Source organism: Macadamia integrifolia, chromosome 8 (genome assembly GCF_013358625.1).
Source record: "Macadamia integrifolia cultivar HAES 741 chromosome 8, SCU_Mint_v3, whole genome shotgun sequence".
NCBI lineage: Eukaryota > Viridiplantae > Streptophyta > Magnoliopsida > Proteales > Proteaceae > Macadamia > Macadamia integrifolia.
In genome coordinates, this window is record NC_056564.1 from 23478921 (window position 1) to 23499107 (window position 20187).

Genomic DNA, 20187 nt, shown 5'->3' on the forward strand with positions numbered 1-20187 from the left:
TGTTAGTGATCCAATTCTATTTGTTTGTTTGAAATGCCCTCCTTGAGGTACGAGGATAATATACACCCAGTGAACTCTTTTATCTCTAATCACAATAATACACGAGATATGCTTCTTATTTTGAAGACGTGGAGAGAAAAAAAAGGAGGTTCGTCAACGAATCTAGGGTTGCGAAGGTTCAAAGATTAGAAATCCAATGGAATTAGGGTTCTGTACTGAAATATTAACATTTGCAGAAAACCGATAGATTACCACCTCCCCCATACCCCTGAAGTTAGCAGCAGATGTAGCAGAAACCAGGAAGCTTTTAAAAGAACATCCATTATTAGGACTATATTCTACTACCTGTCTGGGACCATATCCCATTGGAGTGTCAGGATTGATCCTTCGTCCCACGATGCTGACCCTGACCATCAGACTAGCAACACTAAGGCCGGCAAATATGCTGACTATTCAATATTCAGAACAAAAAATGCCTCTACACACGAGAATTGACTTTGACCATCAGGAAGCCTACCTTCAAATTAATCAAAAGCATCCAGCCAGACGCTCCATCTTACAGAGTCAATCAGCATGTTACGCGCATTTAACAGAAACAAGAATAACAATGTTAACGCCGATACAAGGGATTAATTTAGATGGAGAAAATGAAATGACTGCACTCATTCCGAGATTTACAAAGAAGGGGGAAACTATTAACTACACAGTCAAGTTTTGATTCTCCCAAAAATCTTGGCATTGGCATCCCGATCCAAAGACGAAGTCACTTTACTGAGTATATAAACAGCAATTAGTCTGATGATCTGACAAATGGTAGAAGCTCTGCTAGCTTTGATCCAATTGATATACATGTCAGTCTGCGGCAATCAGCAAAATGTTAGAATGAGAATATATATATATAAGAAAAAAGAAGAAGAAGAAAGAACAATTTAAAGTCCGACAGTTCTAGAATTTTTTTTGGGGGAGGGGGGTGGTGGATATTTGAAAATGCCAGCCCAAAAACAAAATTGCACGCAAGCACTCTCCTCCCCACCCAGATTACTGTAGCAACCCCTCTCTTAAAATGTCCTAAATATCCCCTTTACAGATTTCCGGTAATACCGCCCCCCCCAAAAAAAAGCAAACACCCAAAACTGCAAACGCGCATCGGAGAGAACCCTCCCCTAAGATATATTATTAAACTTTTTTTTGGTATATAGATTTATTATTAACTTACATCTGCGATAAAGACCACTTCCATAGGGGGCAGGTCCTAGTCTTGCCTGCAGAAACAAGAACCAGAGAATAATGAAATATCTAAATGGTAGAGTTACAGCAAGAAAAAACATGAAAGAATGGCCGAAGAGAAATTAAGAAAACCCAGGCAACTCTTTCTGTGCCAAACAGACTGCTCCAAAAAGATTATATTTTCATATCTTTTGCATTAAGAGAAGACCACAAACACGTGTGCAGAGTTTCACATCTAAAAATCAATGACAAATGATGGTTCAGATAAAATCAGGGTAGACACATGCCCAACCAAGTATCAGGCAAAAAAGCCCTAGGAAATCAGAAATATCTTTAGAACACCAACTTATTAATGCCATCACCATTTAAGAGCAAATCAAAACACGATAACCTACTTATGAAAAAAATAAAACACGATAACCTTTGTACCCATTTTTAACTGCTTCTGGTAAAAACATGCCATTGATAAGAGTTTTGGTGTTTTCTGCACATCTAGTGATTGGTATGTCATTTCATCCTCAAGCTTCTAAGAACTAACGTTAGCAATAATAATATCTGACAAAATTTACATTGCTTGTGAAATACATAGGATTGGAAATTGCTGAGACAGGGAAAGGGGCACAGGGCAAATGCATAGTGTGTAGAGCTTACCTGGAGGTAACCTGAATGATCTGCAGACCCATAAGATGAATCTAACACAGAAAAAAGTTCATCAATGTCAAGTGCAACTAAGAAACAGCCAATCGATTGCTGATAATAGGACAGGTCAAGCGTACCGGATCTGTGACCGGCAATTGATTGTTGCTGATAATAGGGGAGGGATGCTCCACTTATACCTTGGGATACTGTACTGTAACTACACAGCAAAAGAAACAAAAAATAATTTATTGCATGTGCAACAGATTTTCTTTCAAACGAGTGTTCCAAAAGTTACATGTGCTAGATCACAAAAAATTAATATTACCTTGCGCTTGCAACCGGAAAAGAACTATCCAAACGTGCACGAGGATATGCTCGTGGGTCTGAAAAAGGTATGTTATCTCCCTGCAGCATCCAACAATGAATTGAGGGAATGTCAAGCAAGCAGGATAGCCATAAAAAGTACATTCAATCACCAAGATTTTGAGTTTACCAGCGCAGATAATGGGCGTTTCCCTCCAGGCATGGGTTGTAAGTAATCCTGATCTCTGTAGCCTGGAAGCAGAAATCAAATTCTCTGAATCAAGTACTTCAAAACAACTCCTATGTATTGACTACTTAGTTCAATGACCAATGAACTAGAGGTGCAAACTTGAAGATACAGAGTGCCTAAATAAAGAGAACTAAAAATCACAAACCCAGCAGAAACAATGCCATTTAAAACCAAAAATCCACATTAGGCAACTCCATCTGTCATAACTGGTGCACCCACCTTCTTAGGCTGAACCTCATAGAACTCACCCCCAACATTCAAAAGAACATATATGCCCTTTGGAAATTGGAAGCAATTAATGCCCCCTCCAATGGCTCCTTTATTATGTCCTTTTGTTTTTTCTTTGTTCCTTTCCGCTTATATCTATGCTATTCCATAGAGTAAAAAGTCTAACTCAATTTATCTTTATGGACCTTAAGTTCAAGTTGAGAGTTGAATGAGTCCTCTCTTGTTGGGTGAATTGAGTCCCCATCCACCTATCCTTGTATGATCCTTCCTCGTTAATGAAATTTCTCCAATTTCCTTCCTCTATTTTTATTTTCTTTACCTCTTTAGCTTGGATACATCAATACTGAGGAAAAGAGTCCTAGTGGTATCTAGCATAAGTCGAGCACATACAGTAACACCACATTTCAATTCTATCCAAAATCACGGGGCATACAAATGCTAGGCAGCCCAAGGCAATGGAGTGGGTAGGTAACATGGCACCTACTTAGGCACGTAGTATATGTAATATAAAACGATAAATTATAGAATTGTGCTTATAGAAACACAGAAGCCACATCAATACAATATAATATAAATATGCTAGTAATGACATAATATGAGCAAACCAACAAGTAATAAACAAAGTATAGGATATAATATAAGCACATTCATAAAAAAACAAAACAATAAACATAAACTTGAGAAATGCCAAACAACTGATATGTTATATCAGTTGCCCTTCTTCCATCAAACAAGGTGTGTTGTCGCCTTGGACCTAGTCGACAGCTTGACAACTAGGGTTTATATGATGAACAATTTAAATGAACAAAATAAAGGTGGACAGAAAACTGCATGCCTTCTGACTCAAATGGAATGAAAGATATTGTTTCCTAATCACGTATCATATAAAGTTAATGCAGGGCAGATCAATTGTCCTTCGAGTTCCTTGATGCGGATCCGGATTCCAAAACTCGGAATCCGATCGCTTATGGGTCCATCCGATTGACAAGTAGCTCAAAACTAGTAACCAAGGGGAATAGTGAAATATTCCAGAAATTCCAAGGTGCTGTTTGTAACTAAAGAAACAATGGAACGTAATAGGGTTTACTATTCATAGTTCAGGGAACAACTTGGAGCTAAAAGGAAATTAAGGATAAAGGAGAACATGGGAGAAAGAGATGGGTACTAAGGAAAAGAGGAATTAAAGTGTTTATGACAACCCATGCTTTGTCTTCAACCTCCAGCCAAGAAAAACAGGGCGGAAGTCCAAGGGGTCTCTTTAAAACTCTGGTTATTTACAAAATTGTCATTCCCTTTTAATACTTGGACCATAAGCGATTCGAACCAGGGTTTTTGAACCCAAATTGCATCAGAAACATTAACAGGGTCACCAAGTAAGCTAGAAGTTTGTCCAAGACCTCCCAGAATCTCAAATTTTGAAGCTAAAGCCCAACAATGACTAGAAGTTTTGGATCAGGTATCTAATAAGACCAGGAGCAGGTCATAGGAATTGATAATGTATGCAGGTTGAATTATTGAGCTTCCTCAGATGATACTCCTTTCAACAACTTGGCCTTTCCCAACTCGTGCCTCAATCAAACAAGGGGAAGGAACCACATTTATTCTCCTCTTAAAGAAAGATAATATCATAGTAAGGTAAGGTCGATAAAAATTCCAACAACAAATAACATTATTAGTCAAGGAATTGAAGATATCTAGCCATTTTCAACAGCACGAGTAAAGAGAGTAGAGAAATGGGGGAAGTGGATAAAGTTCCTGGCTTCCTGCCCAGCACGAGTAAAGAGAGTAGAGAAATGGGGGAAGTGGATAAAGTTCCTGCCCAGACCTAAGGAAAACTCAGGGAGGATACCAGGGACCTAATTTGTTCCCCTGAATCCATGCAAAAGAAAGTAGTTGTCAGAAAGATATGAATAAGAATGTTGCACTCCTGAACACTGGCTCAGAGAACATTGGACAAAAGTCGTGAAAGAATTTCAATAGAAGCATGGTTGGCATTGTTTCAGGAAGCATAATGTAAAACCATAAGTGCCATGTCATGGTTGGCAATTTATCTTCTTCTTTTTTTTTTTTTTCTTTTCTTTATTTTTTTGTCAATGAAAAATAAGTTATTGTTTATGGTGATAATATGTTCCAAAGAAATGTTGATACATTATCTTATGTTCATCGAAGGTTGATAAAAGAATCATTATTACTTCTGATAGGTCCATCACTAACTTAAGTAGGACAAAAGTAGCAGTCGCTGAAGGAATTGTGGTTTCGTGTTCATTCACAAAATCCAAAATAGCATCCACCGGGGATTCGTTGATAACCGAAAAATCAGATCGAATAATTGTAATCTTCAGTGGCCCTAGGACAATTTCCTATTGGATCTACTCTTATTAGTTTGACCAGCCATCATTTGTTGTTCTTGTATTTTTTTTTTTTTTTTTTTTCCCTGTTTAAATTACAGTATTGATATGAAATGAATCATATGAAGCAGCATGCATAGCGTGTACCAAATAAGATTATATAGACTGGATGCAAAAAAGGAGAGAGTAGAAAAATTAACACCATAAAAAATAACAGAAAAAAAAAATTTTAATTAAAACATACCTCTCCCCAAACTTATCTGCCCTGGCCTCCAAGAGGCCTGCTCCCTCAAAACCTGTGTAAGTTGATGGGTAGTAGAAGATTTTCTATCTCTTGTATAACCATAAGATACTTCAGACTTTCCTTTGTTGGAGGATGAATTTAGGTTTGTGTCACCTGAAACAAAGGATAGAAAAGGTCATGTTTTACCCCGTTACTAGAGGCATACTGATCCTCTGATTAAGTACTTGTAACTGAGTTACACACAAGACCAATGCCAGCAGGTCTTGTGAACTGAAATCCAAGTTAGATATACACAACCACCAGCGCCTGCTGGGTAGCTCATCAACCAAATCTAAGACTATCATGATTGGAAGATGAAACATGAACTCACGTTGGGCAGCCTTTGGCTTCTCTTTGGAATGATCCTTTGTAGATGGCTTTGAGCCACCTTTGTTTTGCTTACCCTTCGATATAGGTTTTGCAAGCGATGCCCTGACATTTACCTAAACAAATATTCATGAGAACAAAGTAATTTATAAGAAGCAAAGCATGGAACAACGAAACAAATAACACTCAATATGACAAAGCAGAACCTTGGTCCCTTCATCAGTCAAACCCTCCTTATTGATCGACTCTATGCATGCAAGAGCAGCCTCACGAGTCGTATAATTAACAAAAGCAAAGTCTTTTCTCCTAGCTGAATGCATATTTCGTGCAAGAACAACTCTATCAATCTCTCCATATTTGTCAAAATGCTTCTTTACTTTCTCCTCATCCCAAGAGGATGGTACACCTTCAGCATAAACTGACTTAACCTACAAAAGGAGAAGCTCATTTAACCATCGAATGGATCATAAGCAGGATAAATCACATTCTCCCATTAAATTAGAAAAGCCTCCCAAAGCCAGAAACTTATAGTATCTAAAATCACAATGCAGTAGGTAGGAGGCAATCACTGACCTACAATTTCTTCAAAGCATTCATCCATTAACTCACCACACATCAAAAATATGTAATTGTAACAGAAATTCTGGCAGGGAGGAAATAATAATCACTTAATAAACCAAACACAAACCTTCAGCATCTCCTCTTCATCAGGCTCATTCAGAGGTTCAGCCCAAGCAACTTTGATATTCCGTCCCTTGCCAAAAACATCCTTCTTTTGAAGCTTCTTATAAGCACTTTGTGCATCTTTGTTAGTTTCTAGTTCAAGAAATGCAAACCCCCGATTATATTCAGCATTATTAGGATCAGACATTACAGTGACTGTGTCAATTTTCTCAATCCCAATATCGTGCAACAGCTTGACAATCTGTTTAATCAAATAAATCCATCATAAAGATATAATAAGTAACTTCAGGCATGACCTGCCAAATGAAATTTCAACAAAAAACAAAAAAAGACTTACATCTTCTTTCTTCCATTTTTTGTCAATATTACCGAGAAATATTGTGTCATTGACCTCCACAGGTGCAGTTCCACATAGCTTTCCACAAACCTTAGGTTTCATCACAAAAGGTATTGAAATGGAAGGTAAGCAACAATTTTTATCAATGAATAACTAGAAAGTGGGGAAAAAAGAAAAATGATAGCAATATGATAGAAAAGTTAGTGGGTTCCACATCATAACAGATTACACGATGCGGCAATGGATAAATTATGCAGATTTTGGTGCTACACTTATTAGGAAAATTTATGCATACTTTGGAGCAACACTTATTTCAACCTTGAGGTTGGATTTTTCCCTCGACTCAGTAAGACTGACACACAGCAACTTTTTGCAATCTTATAATACTCTAATACACATACGAGCATGTTTCTAAAGTTGAGCTGTCAGAGTCTATATCTTGGGTTTTGGGGATTCAATTAGTTGTAGGTGCTTTTATTAAAATTTTCTTTTAAGTCTCTAGATGTCTAGTTGTGGCCTTGTGGGTGGTAGTACACTCAATTTAATAAAGTAGACAAGTTCCAGGATCTTAGATATGTTATTTAGTCTAGTCATAAATTTAACCTAATTAAAGCAGTTATAGTCTTATTTTAAAGTAATCTAGTGAGATTAGACTCGGTCCATGTCATAGCTGTCAAGGCGGGCACCTTGGACGTGTCGGTCGCCTTGCATCCAAGCCCCCTCCAACGCCTTAGGTTGCCTAGATTGCCGTGACAACTGACAACCATGGTCCATGCCCTAAGCAGTAAGACTTAAATTTTTTTTTTTTTTCAATTGCTTCTTATGAGTATCACGCTGAAGCAAAGGCATATGAAAACATGTCCTGGTATCATATTGTATTTCCAACCAAATGTTTATGGATCATTCGAGTTTGTTTATCATACATGATATAAATATGCTAATCTTACAGATACAGATTATCTCCATATTTATTTAATGATTGCCAAAGAGCATCTAATAACAGTTAGTTACTTTCATGTAGGATTAGATGGAACTAGTAAGTTACAAATTTTGGAACACGTGGATGGATTAGTGTGAGGGTGGCCCTCGGCGCAACAGTAAGGTTGCTCCATAGTGACCTAGCAGTCACAGGTTCGAGTAAGGAAACAACCTCTCTTCAAAGCAGGGGTGAGGCAGCTTACTTTATGACCCTCCCCAGACCCACAATGGCAGAAACCTCGTGCACTAGGTACGTCCTTTTGTGGATGAATTGGTTAAGGTTTCAGTCAAGGAGAAAAGTTTATTATAGGGGATGGTCTGAATGGACATATGAGGAGAGATCATAGAGGCTATGAAGGCATATATAGAGGCTATGGTTTTGGAGAGAAGAATAAAGAGATCCCAATTTTAGATTTCGTTGTAGCAAATGATTTATCTATTATGAACACTTTTTTTTTTAAAAGAGGGAAGAGCATTTAGTTACCTACAAAAGTGGTAATTGTATCAACCAAATATATTTCTTCCCCAAAAGAATGTCTAACATATTGTTTTGCAAGGACTGTAAGGTTGTACCTGGGGAGAGCATAACCGCTCAACACAGATTGGAGGTCCTGGATATGTGCTCCATTAAACAAAATCATAAGATAGGGGAGTCTATTTGCCCTAAGATAAGGTGATGGAACTTAAAAGGAGATTCTTTGAATTCATTTATAGACAAAGTGGTCAAACAAGGAAAGTGGGACTTTGAGGGAGACACTAATACGATGTGGAACAAGACAATATCTTGTTTTAAGAAGGTTGCTAAAGTGGTTATAGGAAAATGGAAAGGAAAATCAAAGGGACCCTAAGGAGACTTGGGGGTGGGATGATGAGGTTTAAGCAGCCATTAAGACTAAGAACGGATGGTTGAACTGCTTAACGCGAAAAAACATCTTGCATCCAACCTTCTCAAAACTAGGGTTCTAGTTGAATAAATTAAGAACAATACTTACTTGGTTATGGACAAAGAATGATGATGGAATCAACAAACCCAATAAAAGTAGCAGCACAAGAATATGAAAGAAAAGAGTGATAACCATGGCTTCCCACCAACAAAGAACAGAATCTCACAGCCCTCCAAGGATTTCCCACCCTTAACTGAATCTCACAACATGCATACTTTCTCAACAGCAAAAGAAAAGGCTCAAGAGAAAAATCTCATTAATCAAATTCGTGTAAGATGCAGTAGCCCCTTACAAACTTATATAGAACACTCAAAAACAGACTCACACACTAAAAATGGAGAGGCCTAACCCAACCTTAACTAATAAGGTAACATAAACTGACTAGAAAACTAAAATAATGAAAAAAACTTACTCAAAACAAGACTCTTAACTAAATTAATGAAATAAATCTCATTTCCTGCCATCTACCCAAATTTTAGGCACATTAAAGTGGTCTATTGCAAAGAAAACACATGTGATCAAAGGCCCAACACTTACATAACCCAACCCAAGGCTTATTTCCAATAAAATAAGCTCTTTAAATGACATCTCATCAAGCTCCAAGAAAGATGAAAGTATGCAAAGCACCAGGCTTAGATAGGGTCCCAATCAAGGTTCAAAATCTCATTTTCATTTCGGTGTTTCAGGGGTTTCAAAACCACCGAAATACCGTAATCTCACCAAGATGATGTAATTTTTCATTTTATGTTTCGATTACTTGTTTCGGTGGTCAAACAACCATATTATGGCCTGAAACACCTCACCCAATCAAAGGAGAAGATTTCTCCCAATCAATTACAGTCCAACATGGCAAGTTTATCTTAAAGGCACCTCACACAATCAAAGGAGAGGATTTCTTCCAATCAATCAAAGACCAACATGTCAAGTTTATCTTGATGGAAGAATTCTATCAATCAATCAAACCCCAAAATGGTAAGTTTATCTTGAAGACACCTCACATAATCAAAGGAGAGGAATTCTCCCAATCAATCAAAGAACAACATGGTATGCCCACGGTTGGAAGGAGTATTTGTAATTTGAATTGTGATAAGCATTGTGACTCAATGCCACCTACAGTTTCCTTCCATAAAGGGAACTCTCCTCATATGCATTGTAAGTCATCCTCAATATGGAGAGTATCAGTTTAGGAGAGATCTTCTCCCTTAATTGTGTGATGTGTTACTTGTAGGTAGTGAAACAAATAAATAATGTCCCTCCTTGTTCTTGGGGTTAAGATGTGGCAAAAACCAAGCCATAGAGGCACTTTTCAGCTTCTACAGAGCAAAAGAGGCAAAACCAAGCGAGACCAGCAAGATGAGGTCAAAATTTCAAATTTTCAACCCCCTCCTGCGAGTCACATGTGTTTTTAAAGATTGGTTGGTATCATTTTGCCGAAACTGACCAAAATATCACCAAGATGCCAAAATATCAACCAAGATGATGCACATTTAGTAATTCGTATGACATTTTGTTCACCAAAAAAAAAAAATACCCCCCGAGATCTTGAACCATGGTCCCAATAGAAGAATGGAAAAGCTTATGAATCTATGGTTTATCCCATTTAATAAGATTATGAGCACAAAGAAAATGCCAAGAAAATAGAGAATCATTGTGGTCCCAATTAACAAAAATAAAAGTGATATTCAAAGCTACCATAAATGATAGAGGCATAAAACTAATGAGTCATACGACTGAGTTATGGGAGAGGGTTGTTAAAATCCACCTGAGAAAAGGAAAGATATAGATAGAAGGCAAGAAAGATCTCCATATGGTCTTTATCAAGGTTTAAGATCTCGCTCACCCCCCCATCTTGCCGATCCAAAAAAGAGAGATCTGGCGAGATGTCGCCTAGATCGTATATTTTTTCCCGGTCGACTCGGTGGATGGTCTCACTAGCCATATGGTCTTTGTAGCCCCTGAAACTTGGTACTTACTCTATTTTAGGCCTTCTAAACACAATGGAAATATCATTTTTTTTTTAAATCAAACCTAAAATCGTATTTTGACTCTGTACCCTATGTAAGTAGTCTCCGACTCTTCAGACCCTAGGCTAGTATGCTCTATTCCACAATCCACATGACACAACATAATCATAAGAATTTAAAAGACATCATAGATAATTACTTAATTGTTTAACAATTAACATTGATGAATGATAAGTCACATTCACATACATGGAAAATTTGGAATGACATAAGATAAGCCACATAACAACATAAGGCCAGTGTTATATGCATCATTTATTTAAACAGAAAAATATATTTCCCTCCATGAATCCATAGATAATGTTATATGCATCACATATGAAAAAACCAATGTAAACTAACAAGTACTGATGATGTTTCCATGAAAAAATGGGTTTAAGAAGATTTTTTTATCTTAATGGTTCTTGAGAAGAAAAGTAACTCAAACATGGATGAGGAGATAATATTATCTACTATTTAAGCTTCAGTAAGTGTAGGAATAGAGATACTCAAGCAAAAGCACCAAAATCCTTGCACCTTACTGTTTTTTTCTCAAAAAAGTAGAGATTTGGCGAGATCTCGATAGTTTTTGTGCAATTTATAACTCGCCCTGCATCTCATCTCACCTTTTTGAAAAAACGAGATATTAGCGATGCCAATATCTTAAACCATTGTCTTTATTGACATAAAAAAAAAGCCTACAACAGAGTCCCTAGAGAGTTAATCTAGCATATAATAGAGAAGAGAAGGGTCTCAAGTAAATATGTGGAAATAATTAAAGATATGTATGACGGAGTGGTGACTAGCATAACAAATGTGGGGGGTTAAGGTAGCAAATTCCCAACTACAATGGGTACAACAAGGATAAGTCTTAAGCCATTATTTGTTTGTGCTTATTATAGACGATTTATCCAGAGACATAACAAGATGAGGTTCCTTAGTGTATCTTTTTGCTGATGATATTATTCTGGTGGATGAGACAAAAGCAAAAGTTTAATGCTAAGATAGAGTTATGGAGATCAAACTTGTAATAAAAGGTTTTAAGATAAGTACGGAGTATATGGGTATGTAACTTCAGTCACACTAAGACGTTTAATGAGGTGGTGCATATTAAAGAGGCAGATTCCACAACATGACTATTTAGGTATCTGAGTCAATCTTACATAAAGAAGGTGATATAGAGGATGATGTTGCTCCCATAATTAAAATATGATAGATGTAGTGGAGAGGTGAGTCCGAAGTGCTCTATGCCTATGGTCTGCATATTCATCTACAGCTTAAAGGAAACTTTTATAGGACCGTCACATGTCCGGTATGATGTATGGTGTGGAATGTTGGACAGTTAAAAAGCATCATATAGATTAAATTAATGTAGCGAAGATGAGGATGTTGAGAATGGATGTGGCAAAACTAGAAAGGATAAAAAGAACGACCATATTAGAGCTAAGTTAGGAGTAGCTCTGATACATGATAAGCTACGAGAAAGTCATTTAAAGTGGCATAGTCATGGTTCAATTGAGGACTTGGGATGTAATGCAGGAGCAGAGAACAAGTAACTAACTCCACAGTTTATAACCCCAGACACAAAATAACCCCTCCAACAAGATACTCAATTATAAGAGAATAAAACACAAGAAGAAGATGCAGTAAATACCCAGTAGGGATAGCAGTAAACATAACCCCAAAACAGTAGCAGATCACACCTAGAAACAGATCCAAAAGTAGGAGAGAGAAACCTGCGATTGGGGCTCAAGGAGAGAGGGCTGACTGACTCAAAACAACTCCAATGGGCCTGCAATTTGGATCGAAGGTAGCCCCTGTTGTGGCAACAAAAACCTAAAAAGATGATCGATTGGTCCTTTAGTATCCTGGAACAACTCCTAACAGTCCCTCCTCTAATCAGATTTCAGATTGAAGAACCAAAGGAGATAGCAGTCTTCAAAAATCGAGAAATCTAGGCTGATTGATTTTGTTTTCTGTAACTTCTGGGCAGTTCTGTTGGAGCTTCAATAGCAACAATAAATAGGCAATAAAGGGGATCGGCTGCAGGAATTAAATATGCAAACACAAGAGAAAGTGGAGGAGTGGCTGTCTCGGCCAAGGCTTCTCACGCACAACTATCTCAGTTGTTCTAAAACAATTATCTGCAACTTTTCTTTCAATTCTGAAAGTATGAGTACATAGGCTCCTCTATTTATAAAAGCTGAATAGCAATCAAACTACTACTAGGAGCTAGTTTCCCAATAGGACTAAACACTCCTACTTCAACTAGGAGCTAATTTCCCAATAGAACTAGACACTCCTACCACAACTGGAAATTCAAAATTGGACTAGGAATAATAAACCTATGTGGAAAACAAATAGAGTCCTAAGTAAATTTGGACTCGACATACCACTTAACTCGATCAGCCTAATGGCCCACTAATTAATTAAAAACAACTACTAATCATTCCCCTAGCCGATGGGCCCAATTGGCCTTTATTTGTACTTAGCCATTCAAGTGGACTAAGTAGGGGTTCGGCTGGCTTCTTGGCTGGACCCTAGCCACTCAGGTGGACTAAGGCTGGACCCTTCTTCCTCTCATATTTCCTTCCATAATGTGCATCTACATCAGCTCCCCCGTTCTTAGAATCATTCAACTCCGATGAATGGGTAAGGGACATGTAGTGCTCATATAGATCCATGTCAAGGCGTTGAAAGTCATCGGAATGGATCCAAGTACAATCCTCTCATGGTCGACCTTTCCATTTGATGAGGAAGGAGTAGTACCCTTTGCCCCCATGAACTGTGGTGAACTTGTTGTCGAGAACATCTTCGATGACATCTTTAGGGTTTGCAAATTGAAGAAGTTTGAAGGTGTGTTCAGTGTCACCGTCATCAGAATGGTGTCCCAAATATATCGTCAAATCAGTTACATTGAAGACATTGTTGATCTTCAAAGTAGGAGGTAGCTCTAGCATGTAAGCATTAGTGCCAATGCACTTCAAGACCTTATAGGGACCCATGTTCCGAGGATGGAGCTTGTGCACTGTACCAGGAGGAAACCTCTCAGGTGGAATTCGAACCATTACCATATCACTAGGCTGAAATTCCACGTAGCAACGATGTCGATTGGCAGTTGTTTGGTATCCATCATTGCTAACAGCGATGCGATGACGAATATGAGCATGTACATCCGTGATGTGTCTAAGGAACTCATCGGTTTCCACACTGATATAGGCCTGAGGTGGCAAAGGTACCAAGTCAACCAGTCTTTGAGGCTGCAGTCCAAGGACAATCTCAAATGGTGTACAACCTGTGGTGCGGTTGACGGAACTGTTATAGGTAAATTCAGCAATGTTCAGTATAGATGGCCAAGTCTTTTCATAGTCTTGGACTAGACATCGGAGTAAGTTGCCAAGACTTATGTTCACCACTTCGGTCTGTCCATCTGTCTGAGGATGGAATGTAATGGAGAACTTGAGTTTAGTATTTGTTTTCAGCCATAGGGTCTTCCAGAAGTAGCTCATGAACTTGACAATTTGACATCCCTATCTAAAACAATTGTCTGTGGTAGACCATGTATACGTACGATCTCTTTGAAAAAGAGTTTGGCCAAGTGACTTGCATCAAGAGTCTTCTTGCACGGAATAAAGTGTGCCATCTTGGAGAAAGGATCTACTACCACAAATATGGAATCATACATTTCCCATGTAGGTGGTAAGTCTATGACAAAGTCCATGCTTATGTCTTGCCAAGGTGCGTGTGGAACGGGCAACGACGTGTACAATCCTGTATTCTTCTTTTCTCCTTTAGCAAGTTGACAAGTGCGGCATCTCTGTATCACATGTTGCACGTCCTTTAAGAGTTGAGGCCAAAAGTATAAGTCTTTCATCATAGAGTATGTTTTGTCTTTGCCAAAGTATCTACCCATTCCTCCTCCATGTAGCTCTCGAATCGATTGATGTCTCAAAGAGGTGTTTGGAATGCAGAGGCGAGTGCCTTTGAAAAGATACCCATCATGTATAGCAAATTTGTCATCCCTTCCTCCTCCTTGGAGGTTGTTGAATAATTCTGAAAATTCAGCATCATTAATGTATTCCTCTTTGATGTGTTCCACTCCTGCACTTTGTACTGTGAATGTATTTATCATCATCACCTTTCGACTAAGTGCATCAGCCACTTGATTCTCTTTCTCAGCTTTGTACTTGAGAGCAAATACATATCCTTGCAAGTATGAGATCCATTTAGCGTGCCGATCACTAATGGTCTTTTGTGAATGCAAGTATTTGAGTGCTTCATAATCCGAATAGAGCATGAACTCTTTGCCAATTAAGTAATTCCTCCAATGCTTGAGGATTTGAACAACGGCATAAAGTTCTAAGTCATAGGTAGAATACCTTCTTTTTGCATCATTCAACTTTTCACTGTAGAAGGCAATCGGATGGCCCTCTTGCATAAGCACTCCTATCCCAACATAGGATGCATCAGTAGCCACTTTAAACATAAGATCAAAATTGGGTAGTCTAAGCACGGGTGCTTCTATCATCTTTTGTTTGATCAAATTGAAAGCTTTAGTGGCTGTCGGAGTCCATTGTAATGGAACTTTTCCCCCCTTTTGTGCATTCTGTAATTGGGGCTACAACAACGCTGAAATTTCGGATGAATCGTCAGTAAAATGAGGCAAGGCCATGAAAGCTACGAACCTCGGTCAAGGTCTTTGGAATAGGCCAATCAACGACACTTTTTACCTTCTCCGGATCAGCTTCTATGCCTTGTGAAGACACAACAAAGCCAAGGAAGATAACCTTAGGCAGCATAAAGGAACACTTCTTCAAGTTGATGTATAACTTTTCTGCCCATAGTACTCTCATGACACGTCTCAGATGCTCCAAGTGTTCATTTTGTGCTTGTTGTATATTAATATGTCATCAAAGTATACTACGAGAAATTTGTCAATGAAGGGTCGTAGTACATGTGTCGTCACCCTCATGAAAGTGCTAGGTGCATTGGTGAGGCCAAAAGGCATAACCTTCCACTCATACAGGCCTTCTTTTGTTTTAAATGTTGTTTTCCATTCATCCCTTGGATAGATTCGAATTTGATGGTAACCACTTCGTAGATCAATCTTTGAGAAGATGGAGGCTCTTGTCAACATGTCAAGCATATCATCCAAACGAGGAATAGGAAATCTGTACTTTACCGTGATTTTGTTAATGGCACGGCTGTCAATGCACATACGCCATGATCCGTCTTTCTTTGGTGTCAGTAGGGCCGGCACTGCACATGGACTCATGCTCTCAACCAAGAACCCTTTCTTTAACAAGTCATCCAATTGCCTCTTGAGCTCGGCATGCTCTATAGGACCGAGACGGTAAGTGGGCAGATTGGGGAGGACTGACCCAGGCACAAGGTCAATGGCATGTTGAATATCCCTTATAGGTGGTAGCTCATCAGGTAATTCCTCCGGTACCAAGTCTGAAAAATCAGCAAGTAATTGTTTGATTTATGGGGGGATGTTTCACCTCTTTTACTGGTTCAGCAGCCTTAGTGACAAGAGCTAGGATTAATCCGGTTTCTTCACTAGTGGTTAAAAAATCTTTAGGGGGCAACACACACAGCTTGTTGTCCAAAGTGTTTTCTTTGCTGGATTTTCCTTTGAATGGTTGCTTCTTTTGCTCAGTGGTTGTTTTGGAAGAGGTCTTTGCAATATTCTTTAAGACATGTTGTCTTCTTAATTGGGCAGCCGTTAACTTGTCTTTTACCTGAGGTAGGTTGAGTGGATTTAAAATGAAGGGCTTGCCTTTGTGATCGAAGATGCGTTGGTTCTTAGTATCTCCCACTAGCACATCGTTGTCATAAAACCAAGGCCTTCCAAGTAGTACATCGGTGAGGACTATGGGGATGACATCACACCACACACTTTCTTCATAATCTGAAACCTTCAATGGGACAGAACATCGTTGAGTTACAGCCATGGTGTTGTTGTCTAGAAGGGATACCTTGTATGGTTGTGGATGGGGTTCAGTCTTAAGCTTCCCGTCAATGACAAAGGCCTGAGATACCACATTCACACAACTTCCACTGTCCACAATCACTTGAGCTTTATGAGGTTCACTTGGCATTAAGGTGTAGAAGATATTGTGCCTCCTTCAGTCTTCACCTTAGTTTCAGACACTAGGATTCTTGCAACTACATAGACATAAACATAAGGATCATCATTCTCTGGTGCAAACTCATCTTCCAATTCATCCTCCTCACCTTCAGCTGTAACATTAACAGTCCAATCATCATCCTGAGGTTCGTGGATTTGTAAATCTGGGTTGGATTCGATGGCACTGATGACGGAGTTGGATCGTCCATGCTTAGGGCAGAATTTTGCCGTGTGTCCAGTTCTTCCATAGTTGTAGCATATCACAGATCCACTCTCCCTTCCTATTGGAGCCTTCCCCTTATCCTGTGTATCTTGTGGAGCTCAGGTAGGAAATCCAGTGGGTTTGGTTGGTACATAAGGCTTTTTGTTGTCAGTTGGTTGGATGTACCTTCTGGAGGTTGATTTGATCAGATCCTCTGCTTCTAGTGATTTGTCAAAACAAGTACTTAAGGAGGGTATCTCGATTACACCAAGCTTCTCATGAATATCATACCTTAACCCCAGTTTGAAACGAGATATGAGCAGTTCTTCATCTTCTTTATGGGCACATGTTCGTGAAAGCAGTTTGTTAAAACAATCAATATAATCTCCTACAGTCATAGTACCTTGCCTGAAAGTATTCAGCATGTCGTAGAGCCGACGTCCGTAGCTGGTTGGTAATAATCTATCGTTAAGGATAAATTTCAAGTCTTCCCAATTGTGAGGCATCTGACGAATGTGGATCAACCTATTCTCTTCATTCCTCCACCAGCCCTTAGCTCCACCAGTTAACTTAGTGACAACTAATTGGACTTTCCTTTCTTCAAGCATACGGTACCACCGGAAGTAGTCATCAAAGGAAGTTACCAAGTCCTGGTAGTAAAGGGGATCGTGCCTCCCATTATACTCTTTCAATTCTAACTTGACCTTGTACGTATCGTCAGGCTAATAAAGCTGATTTGTCATACTCATCATACTCATCATTCTGAGCTGAGACATTCCTTCTAGGTTGCATAGTGACTCTTCTGGGAACATTACCAATGCAATTAATAGCAGGTTGAACATTAGTTTGTGCAACAGTTGGTTGGGTGTTAGAGTGGGCAGCAGTACTCTCTTTTAGGTCAGCCAACTGTTGGTCATGTCCATCCAACCTCGTAGACAAGGCTTGGATTGTTTTCATCACATCTTGAAGGGTGGGTCGGGGTTCTTCTGTCTGAGCCATAGCTCTGATACCACTTAATGCAGGAGTAGATTACAAGTAACTAACTCCACAGTTTATAACCCAAACACAAAATAACCCCTCCAACAAGATACTCAATTACAAGAGAATAATCCAAGGAGAAGATGCAATAAATACCCAGTAGGTACAACAGTAAACAGAACCCAAAACAATAGCAGATCACATCCAGAAAACAGATCCAGAAGTAGGAGAGAAAAACTTGCGATTAGGGCTCAAGGAGAGAGGGCCGGTTGACTCAAAACAACTCCAATGGGGTTGCAATTTGGATCGAAGGTAGCCCCTGTTGTGGCAACAAAAACCTAAAAAGATGAGATGATTTTGACCAGGGGTTGTGGATTTATTGACTTTCTTGAATTCTGACCTAGGAGAGAGAGTCTGAGCAAATTCTGCAGAACCAGCAACTGAATGACCTAGACAGCTTCAAGAAGATGATCGATTGGTCCTCTAGTATCCTGGAACAACTCCCAACAGTCCTCTTCTAATCAGATTTCAGATTGAAGAACCAAAAGAGATCGCAGTCTTCAAAAATCCAGAAAACTGGGCTGATCGATTCTGTCTTCTGTAACTTCTGGGCAGTTCTGTTGGAGCTTCAATAGCAACAATAAATAAGCAATAAAGAGGATCGACTGCAGGAATTAAAGATGAAAACACAAGAGAAAGTGGGAGAGGAATGGCTGTCTCAGCCAGGGTTTCTCACCCATAACTATCTCGGTTGTTCTAAAACAATTATCTGCAACTTTTCTTTCTTCAATTCTAAAATTATGAGTACATAGGCTCCTCTATTTATAGAGGGCAGAATAGCAATCAAACTACTACTAGGAGCTAGTTTCCCAATAGGACTAGACACTCCCACTACAACTAGGAATTCAAAATTAGACTAGGAATAATAAACCTACGTGGAAAACAAATAGAGTCCTAAGACAATTTGGACTCGACATACCACTTACTCAACTCGATGGGCCCAATGGCCCACTAATTAATTAAAAACAACTACTAATTATTCCCCTAGCCGATGGGCCCAATTGGCCCTTATTTGTACTTAGGCACTCAGGTGGAATAAATAAGGGTTCGGCTAGCTTCTTGGCTGGACCCTAGCCACTCAAGTGGACTAAGGTTGGACCCTTCTTCCTCTCATATTTCCTTCCATAATATGCATCTACATCAAGATGCTTCAGTTCAAAGGAGTGATTTGATTCAGATTGAAGGATTTAAAAAAGCTAGGGACAAGCCTAAAATAACCCTATGAGTAGTGGTGAGGAAAGACATGCATAGTTTAGACCATGTATCATGTATGACTTCAAATAGAGCTAATTGGAGCGTAAGGATCCATGTAGTTAACCCCATTTAGTAGGGATAAGGCCTTAATAATATCAAATTTTTAGAGGAGGGAAATAGTCATGCATGGATTAATGAAGAAATCTGATACAACGTCAAAAATCCATTACTTTCTTTTGGTCATCTTCATCTATCATATCTAGAAAACTAAGGCCATATGTGGTAAATACAATAATATTCTCAGTGCTGATAAACTAAGGCCATATGTGGTAAATACAATAATATTCTCAGTGCTGATAGGTAGTATGACAATGCTATTACACTTATAAGATGTGTTCAACAATCAACATAACTTCGTCACCAATACACATAACGTATACCAATAACAATGTTACTTTAGCAGATAACCAAGAATCCACTGCAACTCTAAAATATACTCATTTGATTACACATGCATATATGTCTTGCACACACAAACCAAATTATGGTGGGAAGAAAATTTTAACATTTTTTAGATGGAAATTTTAGCGTTATAAAAAGGGCGTACCCGATGCACGAGGCTCCTGCATGTGCAAGGTCTGAGGGGGCGAGAACTAATTGAAAACTAATTCACCAGCTTCCGTCCATATCAAAGCAGCCCCACGCAAGTTAATCATGCCATGTAAAGTATATTTAAGATTGCATATGCTATCTCGATTAATAATTGAATTTTTGTGTCAAAAAGTGCCCTTAAAACACAGTACAATAAGCAGAACATAGTAGAATCATTATAAGTATATATGACACACTTTCTTCTTCTGTCTCTTTAGGCATCCAAACAAGACTCACCAAAACTTTAAATTGCCATGAGGCCAATGGGCCACATTTTTTTCCCCTCAACCACCTAAATTCTTCCTTTTCGAAAACAAGACCAAATCAACAAAGAATATAAAAATATCTTATCATTGGCTTTCATCTTCGTGGTCATGGACCTCCCTTATAAGTTTTTTTTTTTTTTTGAGGTGGGGGG

At 38.8% G+C, this 20187-nt stretch overlaps 1 protein-coding gene across 2 annotated transcripts in view; it reads right to left on the reverse strand.

Moving 5' to 3' along the window:
- Nucleotides 1-491: 491 nt before the first annotated feature.
- LOC122086956 (nucleolin 2-like) overlaps nt 492-20187 on the reverse strand; it is a 21462-nt gene continuing 1766 nt past the window's right edge. For both annotated transcript variants that reach the window (XM_042655887.1, XM_042655886.1), the window contains 11 exons: nt 6627-6716; nt 6294-6530; nt 5812-6033; nt 5610-5721; nt 5240-5392; nt 2360-2421; nt 2192-2271; nt 2004-2083; nt 1879-1919; nt 1217-1262; nt 492-857 (listed from right to left, as the gene is read on the reverse strand). In XM_042655887.1, the coding sequence (XP_042511821.1) occupies nt 853-857; nt 1217-1262; nt 1879-1919; nt 2004-2083; nt 2192-2271; nt 2360-2421; nt 5240-5392; nt 5610-5721; nt 5812-6033; nt 6294-6530; nt 6627-6716 (1128 nt within the window). In that variant the 3' untranslated portion in view covers nt 492-852. The remainder of the gene's footprint in view (nt 858-1216; nt 1263-1878; nt 1920-2003; nt 2084-2191; nt 2272-2359; nt 2422-5239; nt 5393-5609; nt 5722-5811; nt 6034-6293; nt 6531-6626; nt 6717-20187) is intronic.